We start from the raw sequence: 20,509 nt of genomic DNA, 5'->3' as shown, positions 1-20,509 counted from the left end.
TAGGTTGCAATGGGGTGGTTGGGGGGCGTTGCGACCCCATAGATCGATGTAGGGGTCAGTGGGATCCCATAGATTGGGATGGGGTGGTTGGGATCCCATAGGTTGGGATGGGGTGGTCGGGGGTCAGTGGGATCCCAGAGACAGGGATGGGGTGGCTGGGACCCCATAGATTGGGATGGGGTGGTTGGGGGGCGTTGCAACCCCATAGGTTGGGATGGGGTGGTTGGGAGTCAGTGGGATCCCATAGGTTGGGATGGGGTGGTTGGGGGGCGTTGTGACCCCATAGATTGGGATGGGGTGGTTGGGGGTCAATGGGATCCCATAGGTTGGAATGGGGTGGTTGGGATCCCATAGGTTCGGATGGGGTGGTTGGGGGGCGTTGTGACCCCATAGATCGATGTAGGGGTCAGTGGGATCCCATAGATTGGGATGGGGTGGTTGGGGGTCGATGGGATCCCATAGATCGATGTAGGGGTCAGTGGGATCCCATAGGTTGGGATGGGGTGGTTGGGGGTCGATGGGATCCCATAGATCGATGTAGGGGTCAGTGGGATCCCATAGATTGGGATGGGGTGGTTGGGGGTCGATGGGATCCCATAGATCGATGTAGGGGTCAGTGGGATCCCATAGGTTGGGATGGGGTGGTTGGGATCCCATAGATTGGGATGGGGTGGTTGGGGGTCGATGGGATCCCATAGGTTGGGATGGGGTGGTTGGGGGGCGTTGGGACCCCATAGGTTGGGATGGGGTGGTTGGGGGGCGTTGCGACCCCATAGATTGGGATGGGGTGGTTGGGATCCCATAGGTTGGGATGGGGTGGTTGGGGGGCGTTGCGACCCCATAGATGGATGTAGGGGTCAGTGGGATCCCATAGGTTGGGATGGGGTGGTTGGGGGGCGTTGGGATCCCATAGATATTCATCCCCATAGCACTGCCCCACAGCAGCCCCACAGCCCCCCTCAGCCCCACATAGCCCCCCACGCCCCCCCACACCCCCCCATAGCCCCCCTCAAGCCTCCATAGCACCCCATAGCTCCCCACACCCCCCCATAGCCCCCCATAGCACCCCATAGCCCCCCATAGCCCCCCCAGCCCCCCTCAACCCCCCATAGCCCCCCATTTCACCCCATAGCCCCCCCAACCCCTCCCAGCCCCTCCCAGCCCCCCATAGCCCCCCTTCGCCCCCCCTAGCACCCCATAGCACCCCCCCATAGACCCCCCAACCCCCCTTAGCCCCCCATAGCCCCCCATAGCCCCCACCCAGCCCCTCCCAGCCCCCCATAGCCCCCCTTAGCCCCCCTTAGTCCCCCCCTTAGCCCCCCACAAGCCCCCATAGCCCCCCTTAGTCCCCCCCCCGGCCCCCCTCAACCCCCCATAGCCCCCGTTGACCCCCCCCCAGCCCCCATAGCCCCCCATAGCCCCCCATTTCACCCCATAGCCCCCCATAGCCCCCCTTAACCCCCCCAGCCCCCCTTCAACCCCCCATAGCCCCCCATTTCACCCCATAGCCCCCCATAGCCCCCCTTAGCCCCCTCCCCAGCCCCCATAGCCCCCCCTCAGCCCCCCAACTCCCCCCCCAAGCCCCCATAGCCCCCCTTAGCCCCCTCCCCAGCCATTCATAGCCCCCCCCCAGCCCCCCTTAGCCCCCCTTAGCCCCCTCCCCAGCCCCCATAGCTCCTCTTAGCCCCCCATAGCTCCCCCTTAGTCCCTCATAGCCCCCCTTAGTCCCCCCCCAAGCACCCCATAACCCCCCCTCAACCCCCCATAGTCCCCCATTTCACCCCATAGCCCCCTCCCAGCCCCTCCCAGCCCCTCCCAGCCCCCCATAGCCCCCCTTAGTCCCCCCCCTAACCACCCCTCAAGCCCCCATAGCCCCCCATTTCACCCCATAGCCCCCCCCAGCCCCTCCCAGCCCCTCCCAGCCCCCCATAGCCCCCCTTAGTCCCCCCCCTAACCTCCCCTCAAGCCCCCATAGCCCCCCATTTCACCCCATAGCCCCCCCCAACCCCTCCCAGCCCCTCCCCAGCCCCCCATAGCCCCCCATAGCCCCCCTTAGCCCCCTCCCCAGCCCCCATACTCCCCCCCAGCCCCCCTTAGCCCCCCTTAGCCCCCTCCCCAGCCCCTCATAGCCCCCCTTAGTCCCCCCCCAAGCCCCCCATAGCCCCCCCTCAACCCCCCATAGCCCCCCATTTCACCCCATAGCCCCCCCTCAACCCCCCATAGCCCCCCATTTCACCCCATAGCCCCCTCCCAGCCCCTCCCAGCCCCCCCATAGCCCCCCCCCCCCCAGCCCCCCATGGTTCTGTCCCCCCCCCCGCAGTGTCCCTCCCTGCGGACCAGCCCCTCCAAAAGGTTTCCCAGGATCTCCTGAGCCCCCCCATCTGTAACTGCCTGCACTCCAACCTGCGGCGAAGGGACCTGATGAGGCCGGCCAAGAAGGGGATGGTCTGCGCTGGGGGCAGCCAGGGGGGGCGGGGGGCTTGTCAGGTAAATGGGGGGGGGGGGTATGGGGGTATGGGGGGGATGGGGATATGGGGGAGTTTGGGGGGGGGTGGGGGTGATGGGGGATATGGGGGGGATTGGAGGGGGATGGGGATACGGGGGGTATGGGGATATGGGGATATGGGGGGGATTTGGGGGGGTTGGGGGTGATGGGGGATATGGGGGGTATTGGGGTGGGATGGGGGGGTTGGGGGTGATGGGGGATATGGGGGGGATTGGGGTGGGATGGGGGGGTTGGGGGTTATGGGGGGGATATGGGGGGTATTGGGGATATGGGGGGGATTGGGGAGGATTGGGGGGGATGGGGGGTGTGAGGGTTATGGGGGGGATGGGGGTATGGGGGGATTATGGGGGTATGGGGGGGATGGGGGGGATATGGGGGGTATTGGGGATATGGGGGGGGTTGGGGGGGATGGGGGTATGGGGGGGATATGGGGGGCATTGGGGATATGGGGGGGATTGGGGAGGATTGGGGGGGATGGGGGGTGTGAGGGTTATGGGGGGTATTGGGGATATGGGGGGGTATAGGGGGGATTTGGGGGGGATGGGGGGGATATGGTGGGTATTGGGGATATGGGGATATGGGGGAGTTTGGGGGGGGGTGGGGGTGATGGGGGATATGGGGGGTATTGGGGATATGGGGGGGTATAGGGGGGATTTGGGGGGGATGGGGGGATATGGTGGGTATTGGGGATATGGGGATATGGGGGGGATTTGGGGGGGGGTGGGGGTGATGGGGGATATGGGGGGGTTTGGGGAGGGTGGGGATATGGGGGGGATTTGGGGGGGGTGGGGGTGATGGGGGATATGGGGGGGATTGGAGGGGGATGGGGATATGGGGGGTATTGGGGATATGGGGGGGATTTGGGGGGGGGTGGGGGTGATGGGGGATATGGGGGGGATTGGGGTGGGATGGGGGTGATGGGGGATATGGGGGGGGTTGGGGGGGGTGGGGATATGGGGGGCATTGGGGAGGATTGGGGGGGATGGGGGGGATGGGGGGTGTGAGGGTTATGGGGGGATGGGGGTTATGGGGGGGATATGGGGGGTATTGGGGATATGGGGGGGATTGGGGGGGTGGGGGTGATGGGGGATATGGGGGGGATCAGGGAGGATGGGGATATGGGGGGGATTGGGGGACATGGGGGTGATGGGGGATATGGGGGGGTATGGGGGTATGGGGGGGTATAGGGGGGATTTGGGGGGATGGGGGGATGGGGGGGTATGGTGGGTATAGGGATATGGGGATATGGGGGGATTGGGGGGGATGGGGGTGATGGGGGATATGGGGGGGAATGGGGGGGGTGGGGGGGATGGGGGATATCGGGGGATTTGGGGGGTATGGGGAATGGGGGGGATTTGGAGGGATTTGGAGGGGTTGGGGGTATAGGGGGGTTTTGGGGGGGAGTGGGGGATGGGGGCGTGTGAGGGTTATGGGGGTATGGGGGGTATGGGGGGATATGGGGGGGATTGGGGGGGATTTGGGGGGGATGGGGGGTATGAGGGTTATGGGAATATGGGGGGGTGTGGTGGGGTATTGGGGAATGAGGGGGTATGGGGGTATGGGGATATTGGGGGGTCTCTATGGGTCTCTATGAGGGCTCTGTGGGGTTCTGTGGGGTCTCTATGATTCTCTATGGGGCACTATGGGGTCTCTATGGGGCTCTATGGGGCACTATGGGCTCTGTGGGTCTCTACGGGGTCTCTATGGGGTCTCTATGGGTCTCTATGTTCCCTATGGGTCTCTATGGGTCTCTCTGACTATCTATGCTCCCTATGGGTCTCTATGGGGTTTCTGTGGGTTTCTATGGGGTCTGTATGGGATCTCTATGGGGTCTTTATGGGGTCTCTATGACTCTTTATGGCTCTCTATGGTCTCTATGGTCCCTACGACTCTCTATGTGTCTCTATGGTCTCTATGGTTCCCTACGACTCTCTATGGCTCTCCGTGGTCTCTATGACTCTCTATAGTCTCTATGGTGCCTATGGCTCTCTATGGTCCCTACGACTCTCTATGGCTCTGTATGGTCTCTATGGTCCCTGTGGCTCTCTATGTGTCTCTATGGCCCCTACGACTCTCTATGGTCCCTACGACTCTCTATGGTCTCTATGGTCCCTTCGACTCTCTATGGTTCCCTACAGTCTCTATGGTCTCTATGGTCCCTGTGACTCTCTATGTGTCTCTATGGTCTCTATGGTCCCTACGACTCTCTATGTGTCTCTATGGTCCCTACGACTCTATGGTCCCTACGACTCTCTATAATCTCTATGGTCCCTTCGACTCTCTATGCTCTCTATGGCTCTCTATGGTCTCTATGGTCCCTGTGACTCTCTATGTGTCTCTATGGCTCTCTATGGTCCCTACGACTCTATGGTCCCTACGACTCTCCATAATCTCTATGGTCCCTACGACTCTCTATGCTCTCTATGGCTCTCTATGGTCCCTATGGTCCCTGTGACTCTCTATGTGTCTCTATGGTCTCTATGGTGCCTACGACTCTCTACGGCTCTCTATGGTCTCTATGGTCTCTATGGTTCCCTACAACTCTCTATGGCTCTCTATGGTCTCTATGACTCTCTATAGTCTCTATGGTCCCTATGTATCTCTATGGTCTCTATGGTGCCTATGACTCTCTATGGCTCTCTATGGTCTCTATGGTTCCCTACGGTCTCTATGGTCCCTATGACTCTCCATGGTCTCTATGGTCCCTACGACACTCTATGTATCTTTATGGTCTCTATGATCCCTACGACTCTCTATAGTCTCTATGGTGCCTACGACTCTCTACGTGTCTCTACGGTCTCTATGGTTCCCTTTGACTCTCTATGTGTCTCTATGGTCTCTATGGTCCCTACGACACTCCATGGTCTCTATGATCCCTACGACTCTCTATAGTCTCTATGGTCCCTACGACTCTCTATAGTCTCTATGGTCCCTATGACTCTCTATGCATCTCTATGGTCTCTATGGTTCCTTACGACTCTCTACGACTCTCTATGGCTCTCTATGGTCTCTATGGTCCCTTCGACTCTCTATGTGTCTCTATGGTCTCTATGGTCCCTATGACTCTCTATGTGTCTCTATGGTCCCTACGACTCTATGGTCCCTACGACTCTCTATGTGTCTCTATGATCCCTACGACTCTCTATAATCTCTATGGTCCCTTCGACTCTCTATGCTCTCTACGGCTCTCTATGGTCCCTACGACTCTCTATGCATTTCTATGGTTCCCTACGACTCTCTACGACTCTCTATGGTCCCTCCGACTCTATGGTTCCCTACGGAGCTCCCTTACAGAGCGCCTCTTCCCCCCCCCCCCCCCCTCCAGGCGGACTCGGGCGGCCCCCTGTCGTGCCTGTCGGATGGTCGCTGGGTTCAGGCCGGGGTTCTGAGTTTCGCCGTCGGCTGCGGCCGGGCCAGCGGCCCCGTGTTGGCCACGGCGCTGGCGGAACACGCCGGCTGGCTGAGGAGGAACCTGGCGCCGTACGGGGCGTTCGTCAACTCGTCCACAGCGCCCCCACCAGGACTGGAGGACGGGAAGTGCGCCGGTGAGCGGCCGCGTAGGGAAACACAAATCCCATTGGGTGATCCGTAGGGAAACACGAAGCTCATTGGTTGACCCGTAGGGAACCCCAAATCCCATTGGTTGCCCAATAGAGAACACCAAATCCCATTGGTTGACCTGTAGGGAACCACAGAACTCATTGGTTGCCCCATAGAGAACTCCAAATCCCATTGGATACCCCATAGAGAAACCTAAAGCCCATTGGTTGACCCATAGAGAATCCCAAAGCCCATTGGTTGCCCCATAGGGAAACTTAAAGCCCATTGGTTGCCCAATAGGGAACACCAAATCCCATTGGTTCACCCGTAGGGATCCCCAAAGCCCATTGGTTGACCCATAGAGAATCCCAAAGCCCATTGGTTGCCCCATAGAGAACACCAAATCCCATTGGATACCCCATAAAGAAACCTAAAGCCCATTGGTTGCCCAATAGAGAACACCAAATCCCATTGGTTGACCCGTAGGGAACCACAGAACTCATTGGTTGCCCCATAGAGAACTTCAAATTACATTGGATACCCCATAGAGAAACCTAAAGCCCATTGGTTGCCCCATAGAGAACACCAAATCCCATTGGTTGACCTGTAGGGAACCACAGAACTCATTGGTTGGCCCATAGAGAACTCCAAATTACATTGGATACCCCATAGAGAAACCTAAAGCCCATTGGATGCCCCATAGAGAACACCAAATCCCATTGGTTGACCCGTAGAGAAACCTAAAGCCCATTGGTTGCCCAATAGGGAACACCAAATCCCATTGGTTGACCCGTAGGGAACCCCAAAGCCCATTGGTTGACCTGTAGGGAACCACAGAACTCATTGGTTGCCCCATAGAGAACTCCAAATCCCATTGGATACCCCATAGAGAAACCTAAAGCCCATTGGTTGACCCATAGAGAATCCCAAAGCCCATTGGTTGCCCCATAGGGAACCCCAAACCCCATTGGTTACTGTATAGAGAACCCCAAACCCAAAGAAAACCCCCATTAGCCCCCAATTTCGGGATGACGACCCCATAACCCCCCCAGTCCCCCATTAATCCCCCAATTTCGGGATGCCGACCCCATAACCCCCCCAGAAGCCCCCATTAACGACCCCAATTTCGGGATGCCGACCCCATAACCCCCCCCAGCCCCCCATTAAACCCCCCGAAACCCCAATGAAGACCCCCGACAGGACCCCAATATTGGGATGCCGACCCCATAACCCCCCCAGCCCCCCCTGAAGCCCCCAATTTTGTGATGCCAACCCCATAACCTCCCCCAGCCCCCCATTAAACCCCCCCAAAACCCCAATGAAGACCCCCTAAAGGACCCCAATTTCGGGATGCCGACCCCATAACCCCCCCAGCCCCCCATTACTCCCCCAATTTCGGGATTTCGTCCCCATAACCCCCCCCAGTCCCCCCCTGATGCCCCCAATTTTGGGGTTTCCGACCCCATAACCCCCCCAGCCCCCTATTAAACCCCCAATTTCGGGGTTTCCGACCCCATAACTCCCCCCAGCCCCCATTAAACCCCCGAAACCCCAATGAAGACCCCCTACAGGACCCCAATATTGGGATGCCGACCCCATAACCCCCCCCAGCCCCCCATTAATCCCCCAATTTTGGGGTTTCCGAGCCATAACCCCCCCCAGCCCCCCATTAAACCCCCGAAACCCCAATGAAGACCCCCTAAAGGACCCCAATATTGGGATGCCGACCCCATAACCCCCCCCAGCCCCCCATTAAACCCCCCGAAACCCCAATGAAGACCCCCTACAGGACCCCAATATTGGGATGCCGACCCCATAACCCCCCCAGCCCCCCCCTGAAGCCCCCAATTTTGTGATGCCAACCCCATAACCTCCCCCAGCCCCCCATTAAACCCCCCCAAAACCCCAATGAAGACCCCCTAAAGGACCCCAATTTCGGGATGCCGACCCCATAACCTCCCCCAGTCCCCCATTAAACCCCCAATTTCGGGATGCCGACCCCATAACCCCCCCCAGCCCCCCATTAATCCCCCAATTTCGGGGTTTCCGACCCCATAACCCCCCCCCAGCCCCCCATTAAACCCCCGAAACCCCAATGAAGACCCCCTACAGGACCCCAATATTGGGATGCCGACCCCATAACCCCCCCCCAGCCCCCCATTAAACCCCCAATTTTGGGGTTTCCGAGCCATAACCCCCCCCAGCCCCCCATTAAACCCCCCGAAACCCCAATGAAGACCCCCTACAGGACCCCAATATTGGGATGCCGACCCCATAACCCCCCCAGCCCCCCCCTGAAGCCCCCAATTTTGTGATGCCAACCCCATAACCTCCCCCAGCCCCCCATTAAACCCCCCCAAAACCCCAATGAAGACCCCCTAAAGGACCCCAATTTCGGGATGCCGACCCCATAACCCCCCCAGCCCCCCATTACTCCCCCAATTTCGGGATTTCGTCCCCATAACCCCCCCCAGTCCCCCCCGATGCCCCCAATTTTGGGGTTTCCGACCCCATAACCCCCCCAGCCCCCTATTAAACCCCCAATTTCGGGGTTTCCGACCCCATAACTCCCCCCAGCCCCCATTAAACCCCCGAAACCCCAATGAAGACCCCCTACAGGACCCCAATATTGGGATGCCGACCCCATAACCCCCCCCAGCCCCCCATTAATCCCCCAATTTCGGGGTTTCCGACCCCATAACCCCCCCCCAGCCCCCCATTAAACCCCCGAAACCCCAATGAAGACCCCCTACAGGACCCCAATATTGGGATGCCGACCCCATAACCCCCCCCCAGCCCCCCATTAAACCCCCAATTTTGGGGTTTCCGAGCCATAACCCCCCCCAGCCCCCCATTAAACCCCCCGAAACCCCAATGAAGACCCCCTACAGGACCCCAATATTGGGATGCCGACCCCATAACCCCCCCCAGCCCCCTATTAAACCCCCAATTTCGGGGTTTCCGACCCCATAACCCCCCCAGCCCCCCATTAAACCCCCCAAACCCCATTGAAGACCCCCTACAGGACCCCAATTTCGGGATGCCGACCCCATAACCCCCCCAGCCCCCCATTACTCCCCCAATTTCGGGATTTCGTCCCCATAACCCCCCCCAGCCCCCCATTAAACCCCCGAAACCCCAATGAAGACCCCCTAAAGGACCCCAATTTTGTGATGCCGACCCCATAACCCCCCCCAGCCCCCCCCCGAAGCCCCCAATTTTGTGATGCCAACCCCATAACCCCCCCAGCCCCCCCCGAAGCCCCCAATTTTGTGATGCCGACCCCAAAACCCCCCCCAGCCCCCCATTAAACCCCCATAACCCCAATGAAGACCCCCATTAATCCCCCAATTTCGGGATGCCGACCCCATAACCCCCCCCCCTGACCCCAACCCCCCCCTTTTGTCCCCCCCCCAGGCTGTGGGATGCAGGGGGGTCCCAGTTTGTCCCCCCCCCCCCCCCCGGTGGCCCTGGGCCATCAGCCTTCAGCTGCCGGGGGGGCGGCGCTGCGGGGGGGCGCTGGTGGCTGAGCGCTGGGTGCTGGCGGCCGCCCATTGCTTTATAGGGTGAGCAGCCATCCCATAATATTCGGGCTCGTCCCATAAGGCGTTTGGGGGGGCCGGGAGGGGGGGGGGTAAAAGGGTTTGGGGGGGGGGGGGTGGAATGCTGTAATTTGGGGGGAAATCCTATTGTTTAGGGGGAAAATCTCATTGTTTGGGGGGAAATCCTATTGATTTTGGGGGAAATCCTATTGTTTGGGTGGAAATCCTATTGTTTAGGGGGGAAATCCTATTGATTTTGGGGGAAATCCCACTAATTGTGGGGGAAATCCTATTGTTTAGGTGGGAAATCCTATTGTTTGGGGGGAAATCCTATTCTTTAGGGGGAAAATCCTATTGTTTGGGGGGAAATCCCATTGTTTGGGGGGGAAATCCCATTGTTTGGGGGGGAAATCCTATTGATTTTGGGGGAAATCCTATTATCTGGGGGGGGAAATCCTATTGTTTGGGGGGAAATCCTATTGTTTGGGTGGAAATCCTATTGTTTAGGGGGGAAATCCTATTGATTTTGGGGGAAATCCCACTAATTGTGGGGGAAATCCTATTGTTTAGGGGGGAAATCCTATTGTTTAGGGGGGAAATCCTATTGTTTTGGGGGAAATCCTATTCTTTGGGGGAAATCCTATTGTTTTGTGGGGAAATCCCATTGTTTGGGGTGAAAATCCCATTGTTTACGGGGGAAATCCTATTGTTTTGGGGAGAAATCCCATTGTTTGGGGGGGGAAATCCCATTGTTTGGGGGGAAATCCCATTGTTTGGGAGGAAATCCTATTGTTTAGGGAGAAAATCCCTCTATTTGGGGGGAAAATCCCATTGTTTGGGGGGGAAATCCTATTGTTTAGGGGGGAAATCCCATTGTTTGGTGGGAAATCCCACTATTTAGGGGCAAATCCTATTGTTTGGGGGGGAAATCCTATTGTTTGGGGGGAAATCCTATTGTTTAGGGGGAAAATCCCACTATTTGGGGGGAAAATCCCATTGTTTTGGGGGGAAATCCCATTGTTTGGGGGGAAATCCTATTGATTTTGGGGGAAATCCCACTATTTGGGGGGAAAATCCCATTGTTTGGGGGGGGAAATCCTATTGATTTTGAGGGAAATCCTATTATCTGGGGGGGAAATCCTATTGTTTGGGGGGAAATCCTATTGTTTGTTGGGAAATCCCATTGTTTGGGGGGGAAATCCCACTATTTTGGGGGAAATCGTATTGTTTTGTGGGGAAATCCCATTGTTTGGGGGGAAATCCCACTATTTGGGGGGGAAATCCCATTGTTTAGGGGGGAAATCCCATTGTTTGCGGGGGAAATCCCATTGTTTGGGGGGGAAATCCTATTGATTTTGGGGGAAATCCTATTATCTGGGGGGGAAATCCTATTGTTTGGGTGGAAATCCTATTGTTTAGGGGGGAAATCCTATTGATTTTGGGGGAAATGCCACTATTTGTGGGGGAAATCCTATTGTTTAGGGGGGAAATCCCATTGTTTGGGGGGGGAAATCCCATTGTTTTGGGGGGAAATCCTATTGTTTAGGGGGGAAATCCCACTTTTTGGGGGGAAATCCTATTGTTTTGTGGGGAAATCCCATTGTTTAGGGGGGAAATCCTATTGTTTTGGGGAGAAATCCCATTGTTTAGGGGGGAAATCCTATTGTTTTGGGGGGAAATCCTATTGTTTGGGGGAAATCCTATTGTTTGGGGGGGGAAATCCTATTGTTTGGGGGGAAATCCTATTGATTTTGGGGGAAATCCCACTAATTGTGGGGGAAATCCTATTGTTTAGGGGGGAAATCCCATTGTTTGGGGGGGAAATCCCATTGTTTGGGGGGAAATCCTATTGATTTTGGGGGAAATCCCACTAATTGTGGGGGAAATCCTATTGTTTGTGGGGGAAATCCCATTGTTTGGGAGGAAATCCTATTGTTTAGGGAGAAAATCCCACTATTTGGGGGGAAAATCCCATTGTTTGGGGGGGAAATCCTATTGATTTTGAGGGAAATCCTATTATCTAGGGGGGAAATCCTATTGTTTTGGGGGAAATCCCACAATTTGGGGGGGAAATCCTATTGTTTTCGGGGAAAATCCTATTGTTTTGGGGGAAATCCTATTGTTTTGGGGGGAAATCCTATTGTTTTGGGGAAATCCTATTGTTTTGGGGAAATCCTATCGATTTGGGGGGAAATCCTATTGTTTTGGGGAGAAATCCCATTATTTTGGGGTGGGAGGGCCTCCTGTAGGGTTTCGAGGAGAGGATTTGTAGGGTTTGGGGTTTTTTGGGGTCTGCAGGGCATCTGTGGGGTTTTGGGAGCTCCTATGGGGTTTTTTTTGGGGTGGGGGATCTGTGGGGTTTGGGGTTTCCTATGGGATTTTGGGAGTTTCTATGGGATTTTGGGGAGATCTTTGGGGTTTTGGGGGGGAATCTGTGGGGTTTGGGGTTTTCTTTGGGGTTTTCTTTGGGGTTTTGGGGGGGATTTTGTAGGGTTTGGGGTTTTCTTTGGGGTTTTGGGGTTTCTATGGGATTTGGGGGTTCCCCTGGGGTCTGGGAGGAATCTGTGGGGTTTTGGGGTTTCCTATGGGATTTTGGGAGTTTCTATGGGATTTGGGGGAGATCTTTGGGGTTTGGGGGGGAATCTGTGGGGTTTGGGGTTTTCTTTGGGGTTTTGGGCTTTCTATGGGATTTTGGGGAGATCCTATGGGGTCTGGGAGGAATCTGTGGGGTTTTGGGGTTTCCTATGGGATTTTGGAGTTTCTATGGGATTTGGGGGAGATTTTTGGGGTTTGGGGGGGAATCTGTGGGGTTTGGGGTTTTCTTTGGGGTTTTGGGCTTTCTATGGGATTTTGGGGAGATCCTATGGGGTTTGGGGGGAATCTGTGGGGTTTGGGGGTTTCCTATGGGATTTGGGGAGTTTCTATGGGATTTGGGGGAGATCTTTGGGGTTTTGGGGGGGGAATCTGTAGGGTTTGGGGTTTTCCTTGGGGTTTTGGGGTTTCTTTGGGATTTGGGCGTTCCCATGGGGTCTGGGAGGAATCTGTGGGGTTTTGGGGTTTCCTATGGGATTTGGGGAGTTTCTATGGGATTTGGGGGAGATCTTTGGGTTTTTGGGGGGGAATCTGTAGGGTTTGGGGTTTTCTTTGGGGATTTGGGGTTTCTATGGGATTTGGGGGTTCCCATGGGGTCTGGGAGGAATCTGTGGGGTTTGGGGGTTTCCTATGGGATTTTGGGGAAATCTTTGGGGTTTGGGGGGGAATCTGTGGGGTTTGGGGTTTTCTTTGGGGATTTGGGGCTTCCTATGGGGTTTTGGTATTCCTATGGGATTTTGGAGTTCTTATGGGATTTTGGGGTTCCTATGGGATTTTGGGAGTTCCTATGGGATTTTTGGGGTTCCTATGGGATTTGGGGGTTTCCTATGAGGTTTGGGATTTTCTTTGGGGTTTTGGGGGACACAGAGGGAGATTCCTATGGGATTTTGGAGTTTCTATGGGATTTTTGGGGGTTCCTATGGGACTTGGAGGACTTTGGGAGTTCCTATGGGATTTTGGGGATTCCTATGGGATTTGGGAGTTCCTATGGGATTTTTGGGTGTTCCTATGGGATTTTTGGGGTTCCTATGGGATTTGGGGGTTTCCTATGAGGTTTGGGGTTTTCTTTGGGGTTTTGGGGGACACAGAGGGAGATTCCTATGGGATTTTGGAGTTTCTATGGGATTTTTGGGGGTTCCTATGGGACTTGGAGGACTTTGGGAGTTCCTATGGGATTTTGGGGATTCCTATGGGATTTTTGGAGTTCATATGGGATTTTGGGGCTTCCTATGGGATTTTTGGTGCTCCTATGGGACTTTGGGGGTTTCCTATGAGGTTTGGGGTTTTCTTTGGGGTTTTGGGGGACACAGAGGGAGATTCCTATGGGATTTTGGAGTTTTTATGGGATTTTTGGGGTTCCTATGGGACTTGGAGGACTTTGGGAGGTTCCTATGGGATTTTGGGAGGTTCCTATGGGATTTTTGGGGTTCCTATGGGATTTGGGAGTTCCTATGGGATTTTTGGGGTTCCTATGGGATTTTGGGGTTCCTATGGGATTTTTGGTGCTCCTATGGGACTTTGGGGTGTTCCTATGAGGTTTGGGGTTTTCTTTGGGGTTTTAGGGGACCCAGAGGACACCCCCCTCCCCAACTTTTCCCCATAGGCACCAGGAGGCCGAATCGTGGCTAGCTGTGACCCCAAATGGCCACCAACGCCGCGGCGCCCGCCTGGCCCTACACGGAGCCTTCGTGGCCGCGGGGCGCGGACGGGACCTGGCCCTACTCAGCCTGGAAACCCCATTACCTATAGGGCCGGAGCTGCGACCCCTTTGTCTGCCCTATAGGGAACACCGGAGGCCATCGGGGACGCGCTGTTGGGCCAGCATGGCTACCAACGGTGGGTGACCCTAAAAGGGTTATGGGGGAATATGGTGGCCCCATATGTTGGTGGCCCCATGTGGCCCCAAAAGGTGGCGGCCCCAAAGATGGTGACCCCATGTGGCCCCAAAAAGTAGTGGTCCTATAAGTTGGTGGCCCCAAAAGGTGGTGACCCCATGTGGCCCCAAAAAGTGGTGACCCCATAAGTTGGTGGCCCCATGAGGCCCCAAAAGCTGGCGGCCCCATAAGTTGGTGGCCCCAAAGATGGTGGCCTCAAAGATGGTGGCCCCATGTGGCCCCAAAAGATGGTGGCCCCATAAGTTGGTGGCCCCATTTGGCCCCATAAGTTGGTGGCGGCCCCAAAAGGTGGCGGCCCCAAAAGGTGGTGACCCTATGTGGCCCCAAAAAGTGGTGGCCCCAAAGATGGTGGCCCCATTTGGCCCCAAAGTTGGTGGTGGTCCTAAAAGGGGTGACCCCAAAAGTGGTGACCCCATAAGTTGGTGGCCCCATGTGGTCCCAAAAGGTGGCTGCCCCATAAGTTGGTGGCCCCATAAGTTGGTGACCCTATGTGGCCCCAAAAGTGGTGACCCCAAAGATGGTGACCCCATTTGGCCCCATAAGTTGGTGGCCCCAAAAGTGGTGACCCTATGTGGCCCCAAAAAGTGGTGACCCCAAAGATGGTGGCCCCATGTGGTCCCAAAAGGTGGTGGCCCCATAAGTTGGTGGCCCCAAAAGTGGTGACCCTATGTGGCCCCAAAAAGTGGTGACCCCAAAGATGGTGGCCCCATGTGGCCCCAAAAAGTGGTGGCCCCATAAGTTGGTGGCCCCAAAAGTTGTGACCCCATGTGACCCCAAAATTGGTGACCCCAAAGATGATGGCCCCATGTGGCCCCAAAAGGTGGTGGTCCAATAAGTTGGTGGCCCCAAAGGCGGGAGCCCCATTTGACCCCATAAGTTGGTGGCCCCAAAAGTGGTGACCCCATGTGACCCCAAAAGTGGTGACCCCATAAGTTGGTGGCCCCATGTGGTCCCGAAAGGTGGTGGCCCCAAAAGGTGGTGGCCCCAAAGGTGGTGACCCTATGTGGCCCCAAAAAGTGGTGACCCCAAAGATGGTGGCCCTATGTGGCCCCAAAAGGTGGTGGCCCCATAAGGTGGTGGCCCCAAAAGTGGTGACCCCATGTGACCCCAAAAGTGGTGACCCCATAAATTGGTGGCCCCATGTGGTCCCAAAAGGTGGCGACCCCATAAGTTGGTGGCCCCAAAAGTGGTGACCCCATAAGTTGGTGGCCCCATGTGGTCCCAAAAGTGGTGTCCCCATAAGTTGGTGGTCCCAAAAGGTGGTGGCCCCATTTGGCCCCATAAGTTGGTGGCCCCAAAAGTGGTGACCCCAAAGATGGTGGCCTCATGTGGTCCCAAAAGGTGGCTGCCCCATAAGTTGGTGGCCCCATAAGTTGGTGACCCTAAGTGGCCCCAAAAGTGGTGACCCCAAAGATGGTGGCTCCATGAGGTCCCAAAAGGTGGTGGCCCCATAAGTTGGTGACCCCAAAGGTGGTGGCCCCATGTGGCCCCAAAAGGTGGTGGCCCCATAAATTGGTGGCCCTATTTGGCCCCCCAAGGTGGCGGCCCCATAAGTTGGTGGCCCCAAAGACGGTTGTGAGTTTTGGGATCACTTTGGGGTCTTTTGGGGTCACTTTTGGGATCACTTTGGGGTGTTTTGGGGTCACTTTTGGGATCACTTTGGGGTGTTTTGGGGTCACTTTTGGGCTCCCTGGTCCTTTTTGGGGTCTTTTTGGTCATTTTGAGGACTTCCAAGGTCACTTCGGGATTTTTGGGATCAATTTGGGGTCACTTTGGGGCTTTTAGGGTTTTAGGACCATTTTGGGGTCACTTTGGGGTTCTTAGGTCCATTTTGGGGTCGTTTTGTGTCTTTTGGGGTCATTTTTGGGGTTTTTAGGTCCATTTTGGGGTCATTTTGTGTCTTTTGGGGTCACTTTTGGGGTCATTTGGGGTCTTTTGGGGTCACTTTTGGGTTTCTTAGTTCCTTTTTGGGGTCATTTGGGGTTCTTAGGTTCATTTTGGGGTCATTTTGTGTCTTTTGGGGTCACTTTTGGGGTCCTTAGTTCGTTTTTGGGGTCACTTTGGGGTTCTTAGATCCTTTTTGGGGTCATTTTAGGTCTTTTGGGGTCACTTTTGGGGTTCTTAGTTCCATTTTGGGGTCATTTTGTGTCTTTTGGGGTCACTTTTGGGGTTCTTAGTTCCTTTTTGGGGTCAATTTGGGGTTCTTCGGTTCATTTTGGGGTCATTTTGTGTCTTTTGGGGTCACTTTTGGGGTTCTTAGTTCCTTTTTGGGGTCAATTTGGTGTTCTTCGGTTCATTTTGGGGTCATTTTGTGTCTTTTGGGGTCATTTTAGGGTTCTTAGATCCTTTTTGGGGTCACTTTTGGGTTCTTAGGTTCATTTTGGTGTCATTTGGGGTCATTTGGGGTCACTATGGGGTTCTTAGTTCCATTTTGGGGTCATTTGGGGTCTTTTGGGGTCACTTTTGGGGTTCATAGTTCCTTCTTGGGGTCACTATGGGGTTCTTAGTTCCATTTTGGGGTCATTTTGTGTCTTTTGGGGTCACTTCTGGGGTCCTAAGTTCCTTTTTGGGGTCACTTTTGGGGTTCTTAGTTCCTTTTTGGGGTCATTTTAGGGTTCTTAGTTCCCTTTTAGGGTCATTTTGTGTCATTTGGGGTCACTTTTGGGTTTCTTAGTTCCTTTTTGGGGTCATTTGGGGTTCTTAGGTTCATTTTGGGATCATTTTGGGTCTTTTGGGGTCACTTTGGGGTTCTTAGGTTCATTTTGGGGTCATTTTGTGTCTTTTTGGGGTCACTATGGGGTTCTTAGTTCCATTTTGGGGTCATTTTGTGTCTTTTGAGGTCACTTTTGGGGTCCTTAGATTCTTTTTGGGGTCACTTTTGGGGTTCTTAGGTCAATTTTGGGGTCATTTAGGGTCCTTTGGGGTCACTTTTGGGGTCATAGTTCCTTTTTGGGGTCACTTTTGGGGTTCTTAGTTCCTTTTTGGGGTCAATTTGGGGTTCTTAGTTCCATTTTGGGGTCATTTTGTGTCTTTTTGTGTCACTTTTGGGGTCATTTGGGGTCTTTTGGGGTCACTTTTGGGGTTCTTATTTCCATTTTGGGGTCATTTTGTGTCTTTTGGGGTCACTTTTGGGGTCCTTAGTTCCTTTTTGGGGTCACTTTGGGGTTCTTAGTTCCATTTTGGGGTCATTTTGTGTCATTTGGGGTCACTTTTGGGGTTCATTGTTCCTTTTTGGGGTCACTTTTGGGGTCCTTAGTTTCTTTTTGGGGTCATTTTTGTGTCTTTTGGGGTCACTTTTGGGGTTCATAGTTCCTTTTTGGGGTCACTTTTGGGGTTCTTCGTTCCTTTTTGGGGTCATTTTAGGGTTCTTAGTTCCTTCTTGGGGTCACTTTGGGGTCCTTAGTTCCATTTTAGGGTCATTTTGTGTCATTTGGGGTCACTTTTGGGTTTCTTAGGTCCATTTTGGGGTCATTTTTGGGTCTTTTGGGATCACTTTTGGGGTCATTTGGGGTCTTTTTGGATTACTTTGGGGCTTCTTAGTTCCTTTTTGGGGTCACCATGGGGGACTTTTGGGGTCTTTTGGGGTCTTTTGGGGTTCTTAGGTTCATTTTGGGGTCATTTTATGTCATTTGGGGTCACTTTTGGGTTCTTAAGTCCATTCTGGGATCATTTGAGGTCTTTTGAGGTCACTTTTGGGATTCTTAGTTCCTTTTTGGGGTCATTTTGTGTCTTTTTGGGGTCAATTTTGGGGCTTCTTCGTTCCTTTTTGGGGTCACCATGGGGGACTTTTGGGGTCTTTTGGGGTCCCATCCCCTCCGTCCCCTCAGGCTCTGCTGACCCCACTGATCTGCTCAGCGTGGAGGTGACCCCAAAAGACGACCCCAAACCCTATGGGGACATCGGGGACGGCGTGGACGATTCCTTCACCGTCACCGTCCCCAAAAACACCGCAGCCTGCCAGGTTTGTGGGGTCTGTGGGGTCTGTGGGGTCTGTGGGGTCTGTAGGGTCTGTGGGGTCAGTGGGGTCTGTGGGGTCTGCGGGGTCTATGGGGTCTGTGGGGTCTGTGGGGTCCTCATGTCCCATCCTGGTGTCTGTTTTGGGGTCTTTGGGGTCTTTTGGGGTCTCTGGAGTCTGTAGGGTCTATGGGGTCTGTGGGGTCTGTAGGGTCTGTGGGGTTTGTGGGGTCTGTAGGGTCTCGGGGGTCCTCATGTCCCATCTTGGGGTCTATTTTGGGGTCTTTGGGGTCTTTGGGGTCTCGGGGGTCCTCATGTCCCATCTTGGGGGTCCATTTTGGGGTCTTTGGGGTCTGTGGGGTCTTTGGGGTCCTCATGTCCCATCTTGGGGTCTGTTTTGGGGTCTGTGGGGTCTTTTGGGGTCTGTGGAGTCTGTAGGGTCTATGGGGTCTGTGGGGTCTGTAGGGACTTTGGGGTCTGTGGGGTCTCAGGGGTCCTCATGTCCCATCTTGGGGTCTTTGGGGTCTTTTGGGGTCTCTGGGGTCTGTGGGGTCTTTGGGGTCCTCATGTCCCATTTTGGGGTCTTTGGGGTCTTTTGGGGTCTGTGGGGTCTGTGGGGTCTTTGGGGTCCTCATGTCCCATCTTGGGGTCCATTTTGGGGTCTTTGGGGTCTTTTGGGGTCTGTGAGGTCTTTGGGGTCCTCATGTCCCATCTTGGGGTCTGTTTTGGGGGTCTGTGGGGTCTTTTGGGGTCTCTGGAGTCTGTAGGGTCTATGGGGTCTGTGGGGTCTGTAGGGACTTTGGGGTCTGTGGGGTCTTCATGTCTCATCTTGGGGTCTGTTTTGGGGTCTTTGGGGTCCTTGGGGTCTTTTGGGGTCTGTGGGGTCTGTGGGGTCTCAGGAGTCCTCATGTCCCATTTTGGGGTCTTTGGGGTCTTTTGGGGTCTATGGGGTCTGTGGGGTCTCGGGGGTCCTCATGTCCCATCTTGGGGTCCATTTTGGGGTCTGTGGAGTCTGTGGGGTCTTTGGGGTCTCGGGGATCCTCATTTCCCATCTTGGGGTCCATTTTGGGGTCTGTGGGGTCTTTTGGGGTCTGTGGGGTCCTCATGTCCATCTTGGGGTCTGTTTTGGGGGTCTGTGGGGTCTTTTGGGGTCTCTGGAGTCTGTAGGGTCTATGGGGTCTGTGGGGTCTGTAGGGACTTTGGGGTCTGTGGGGTCTTCATGTCTCATCTTGGGGTCTGTTTTGGGGTCTGTGGGGTCTTTTGGGGTCTGTGGGGTCTGTGGGGTCTTGGGGGTCCTCATGTCCCATCCTGGTGTCTGTTTTGGGGTCTTTGGGGTCTTTTGGGGTCTGTGGGGTCTCGGGGGTCCTCATGTCCCATTTGGGGTCTGTTTTGGGGTCTGTGGGGTCCTCATGTCCCATCTTGGGGTCTTTTGGGGTCTTTGGGGTCTTTGGGGTCTGTGGGGTCTTCTGGGTTCATTGGCTCTCCATGTCCCATCTTGGGGTCTGTTTTGGGGTCTTTGGGGTCTTTTGGGGTCTGTGGGGTCTGTGGGGTCCTCATGTCTCATCTTGGTGTCCATTTTGGGGTCTTTGGGGCCTTCTGGGTTCTTTGGCTCTCCGTGTCCCATCTTGGGGTCCATTTTGGGGTCTTTGGGGTCCTTGGGGTCTTTTGGGGTCTGTGGGGTCTGTGGGGTCTCGGGGGTCCTCATGTCCCATCTTGGGGTCTGCTTTGGGGTCTGTGGAGTCTGTGGGGTCTGTGGGGTCTCGGGGGTCCTCATGTCCCATCTTGGGGTCCATTTTGGGGTCTGTGGGGTCTTTTGGGGTCTGTGGGGTCTCGGGGGTCCTCATGTCCCATCTTGGTGTCCGTTTTGGGGTCTTTGGGGTCCTTTGGGGTCTGTGGGGTCTCGGAGGTCCTCATGTCCCATCTTGGGGTCTGTTTTGGGGTCTTTGGGGTCTTTAGGGTCTCAGGGGTCCTCATGTCCCATCTTGGGGTCTGTTTTGGGGTCTTTGGGGTCTTTAGGGTCTCAGGGGTCCTCATGTCCCATCTTGGGGTCTGTTTTGGGGTCTTTGGGGTCTTTAGGGTCTCAGGGGTCCTCATGTCCCATCTTGGGGTCTGTTTTGGGGTCTTTGGGGTCTTTTGGGGTCTGTGGGGTCTGTGGGGCCCTCATGTCCCATCTTGGTGTCCGTTTTGGGGTCTTTGGGGTCCTTTGGGGTCTGTGGGGTCTCGGGGGTCCTCATGTCCCATCTTGGGGTCTGTTTTGGGGTCTTTGGGGTCTTTAGGGTCTCGGGGGTCCTCATGTCCCATCTTGGGGTCTGTTTTGGGGTCTTTGGGGTCTTCTGGGTTCTTTGGCTCTCCGTGTCCCATCTTGGGGTCTGTTTTGGGGTCTTTGGGGTCCTTGGGGTCTTTTGGGGTCTGTGGGGTCTTTGGGGTCCTCATGTCCCATATTGGGGTCCATCTTGGGGTCTTTGGGGTCTTTTGGGGTC

General features: G+C 55.3%; 1 protein-coding gene across 1 annotated transcript in view; it reads left to right on the top strand.

Annotated features, from left to right (window-relative positions):
• The window catches only part of LOC149913221 (uncharacterized), a 41,634-nt gene that overhangs the window by 14,847 nt on the left and 6,278 nt on the right, over positions 1-20,509 (top strand). The window contains 6 exon segments of the mRNA XM_090130394.1: positions 2,321-2,487; positions 5,832-6,051; positions 9,464-9,509; positions 9,511-9,612; positions 13,784-14,016; positions 17,903-18,036. Of these exon segments, the coding sequence (XP_089986520.1) occupies positions 2,321-2,487; positions 5,832-6,051; positions 9,464-9,509; positions 9,511-9,612; positions 13,784-14,016; positions 17,903-18,036 (902 nt within the window).

This window comes from Phasianus colchicus, chromosome 40 (assembly GCF_987193195.1).
Source record: "Phasianus colchicus chromosome 40, bPhaCol1.hap1.1, whole genome shotgun sequence".
NCBI classification, from domain to species: domain Eukaryota; kingdom Metazoa; phylum Chordata; class Aves; order Galliformes; family Phasianidae; genus Phasianus; species Phasianus colchicus.
The sequence above is the reverse complement of the archived record's forward strand: the minus strand, read 5'-3'. Positions and strand labels throughout refer to the sequence as shown.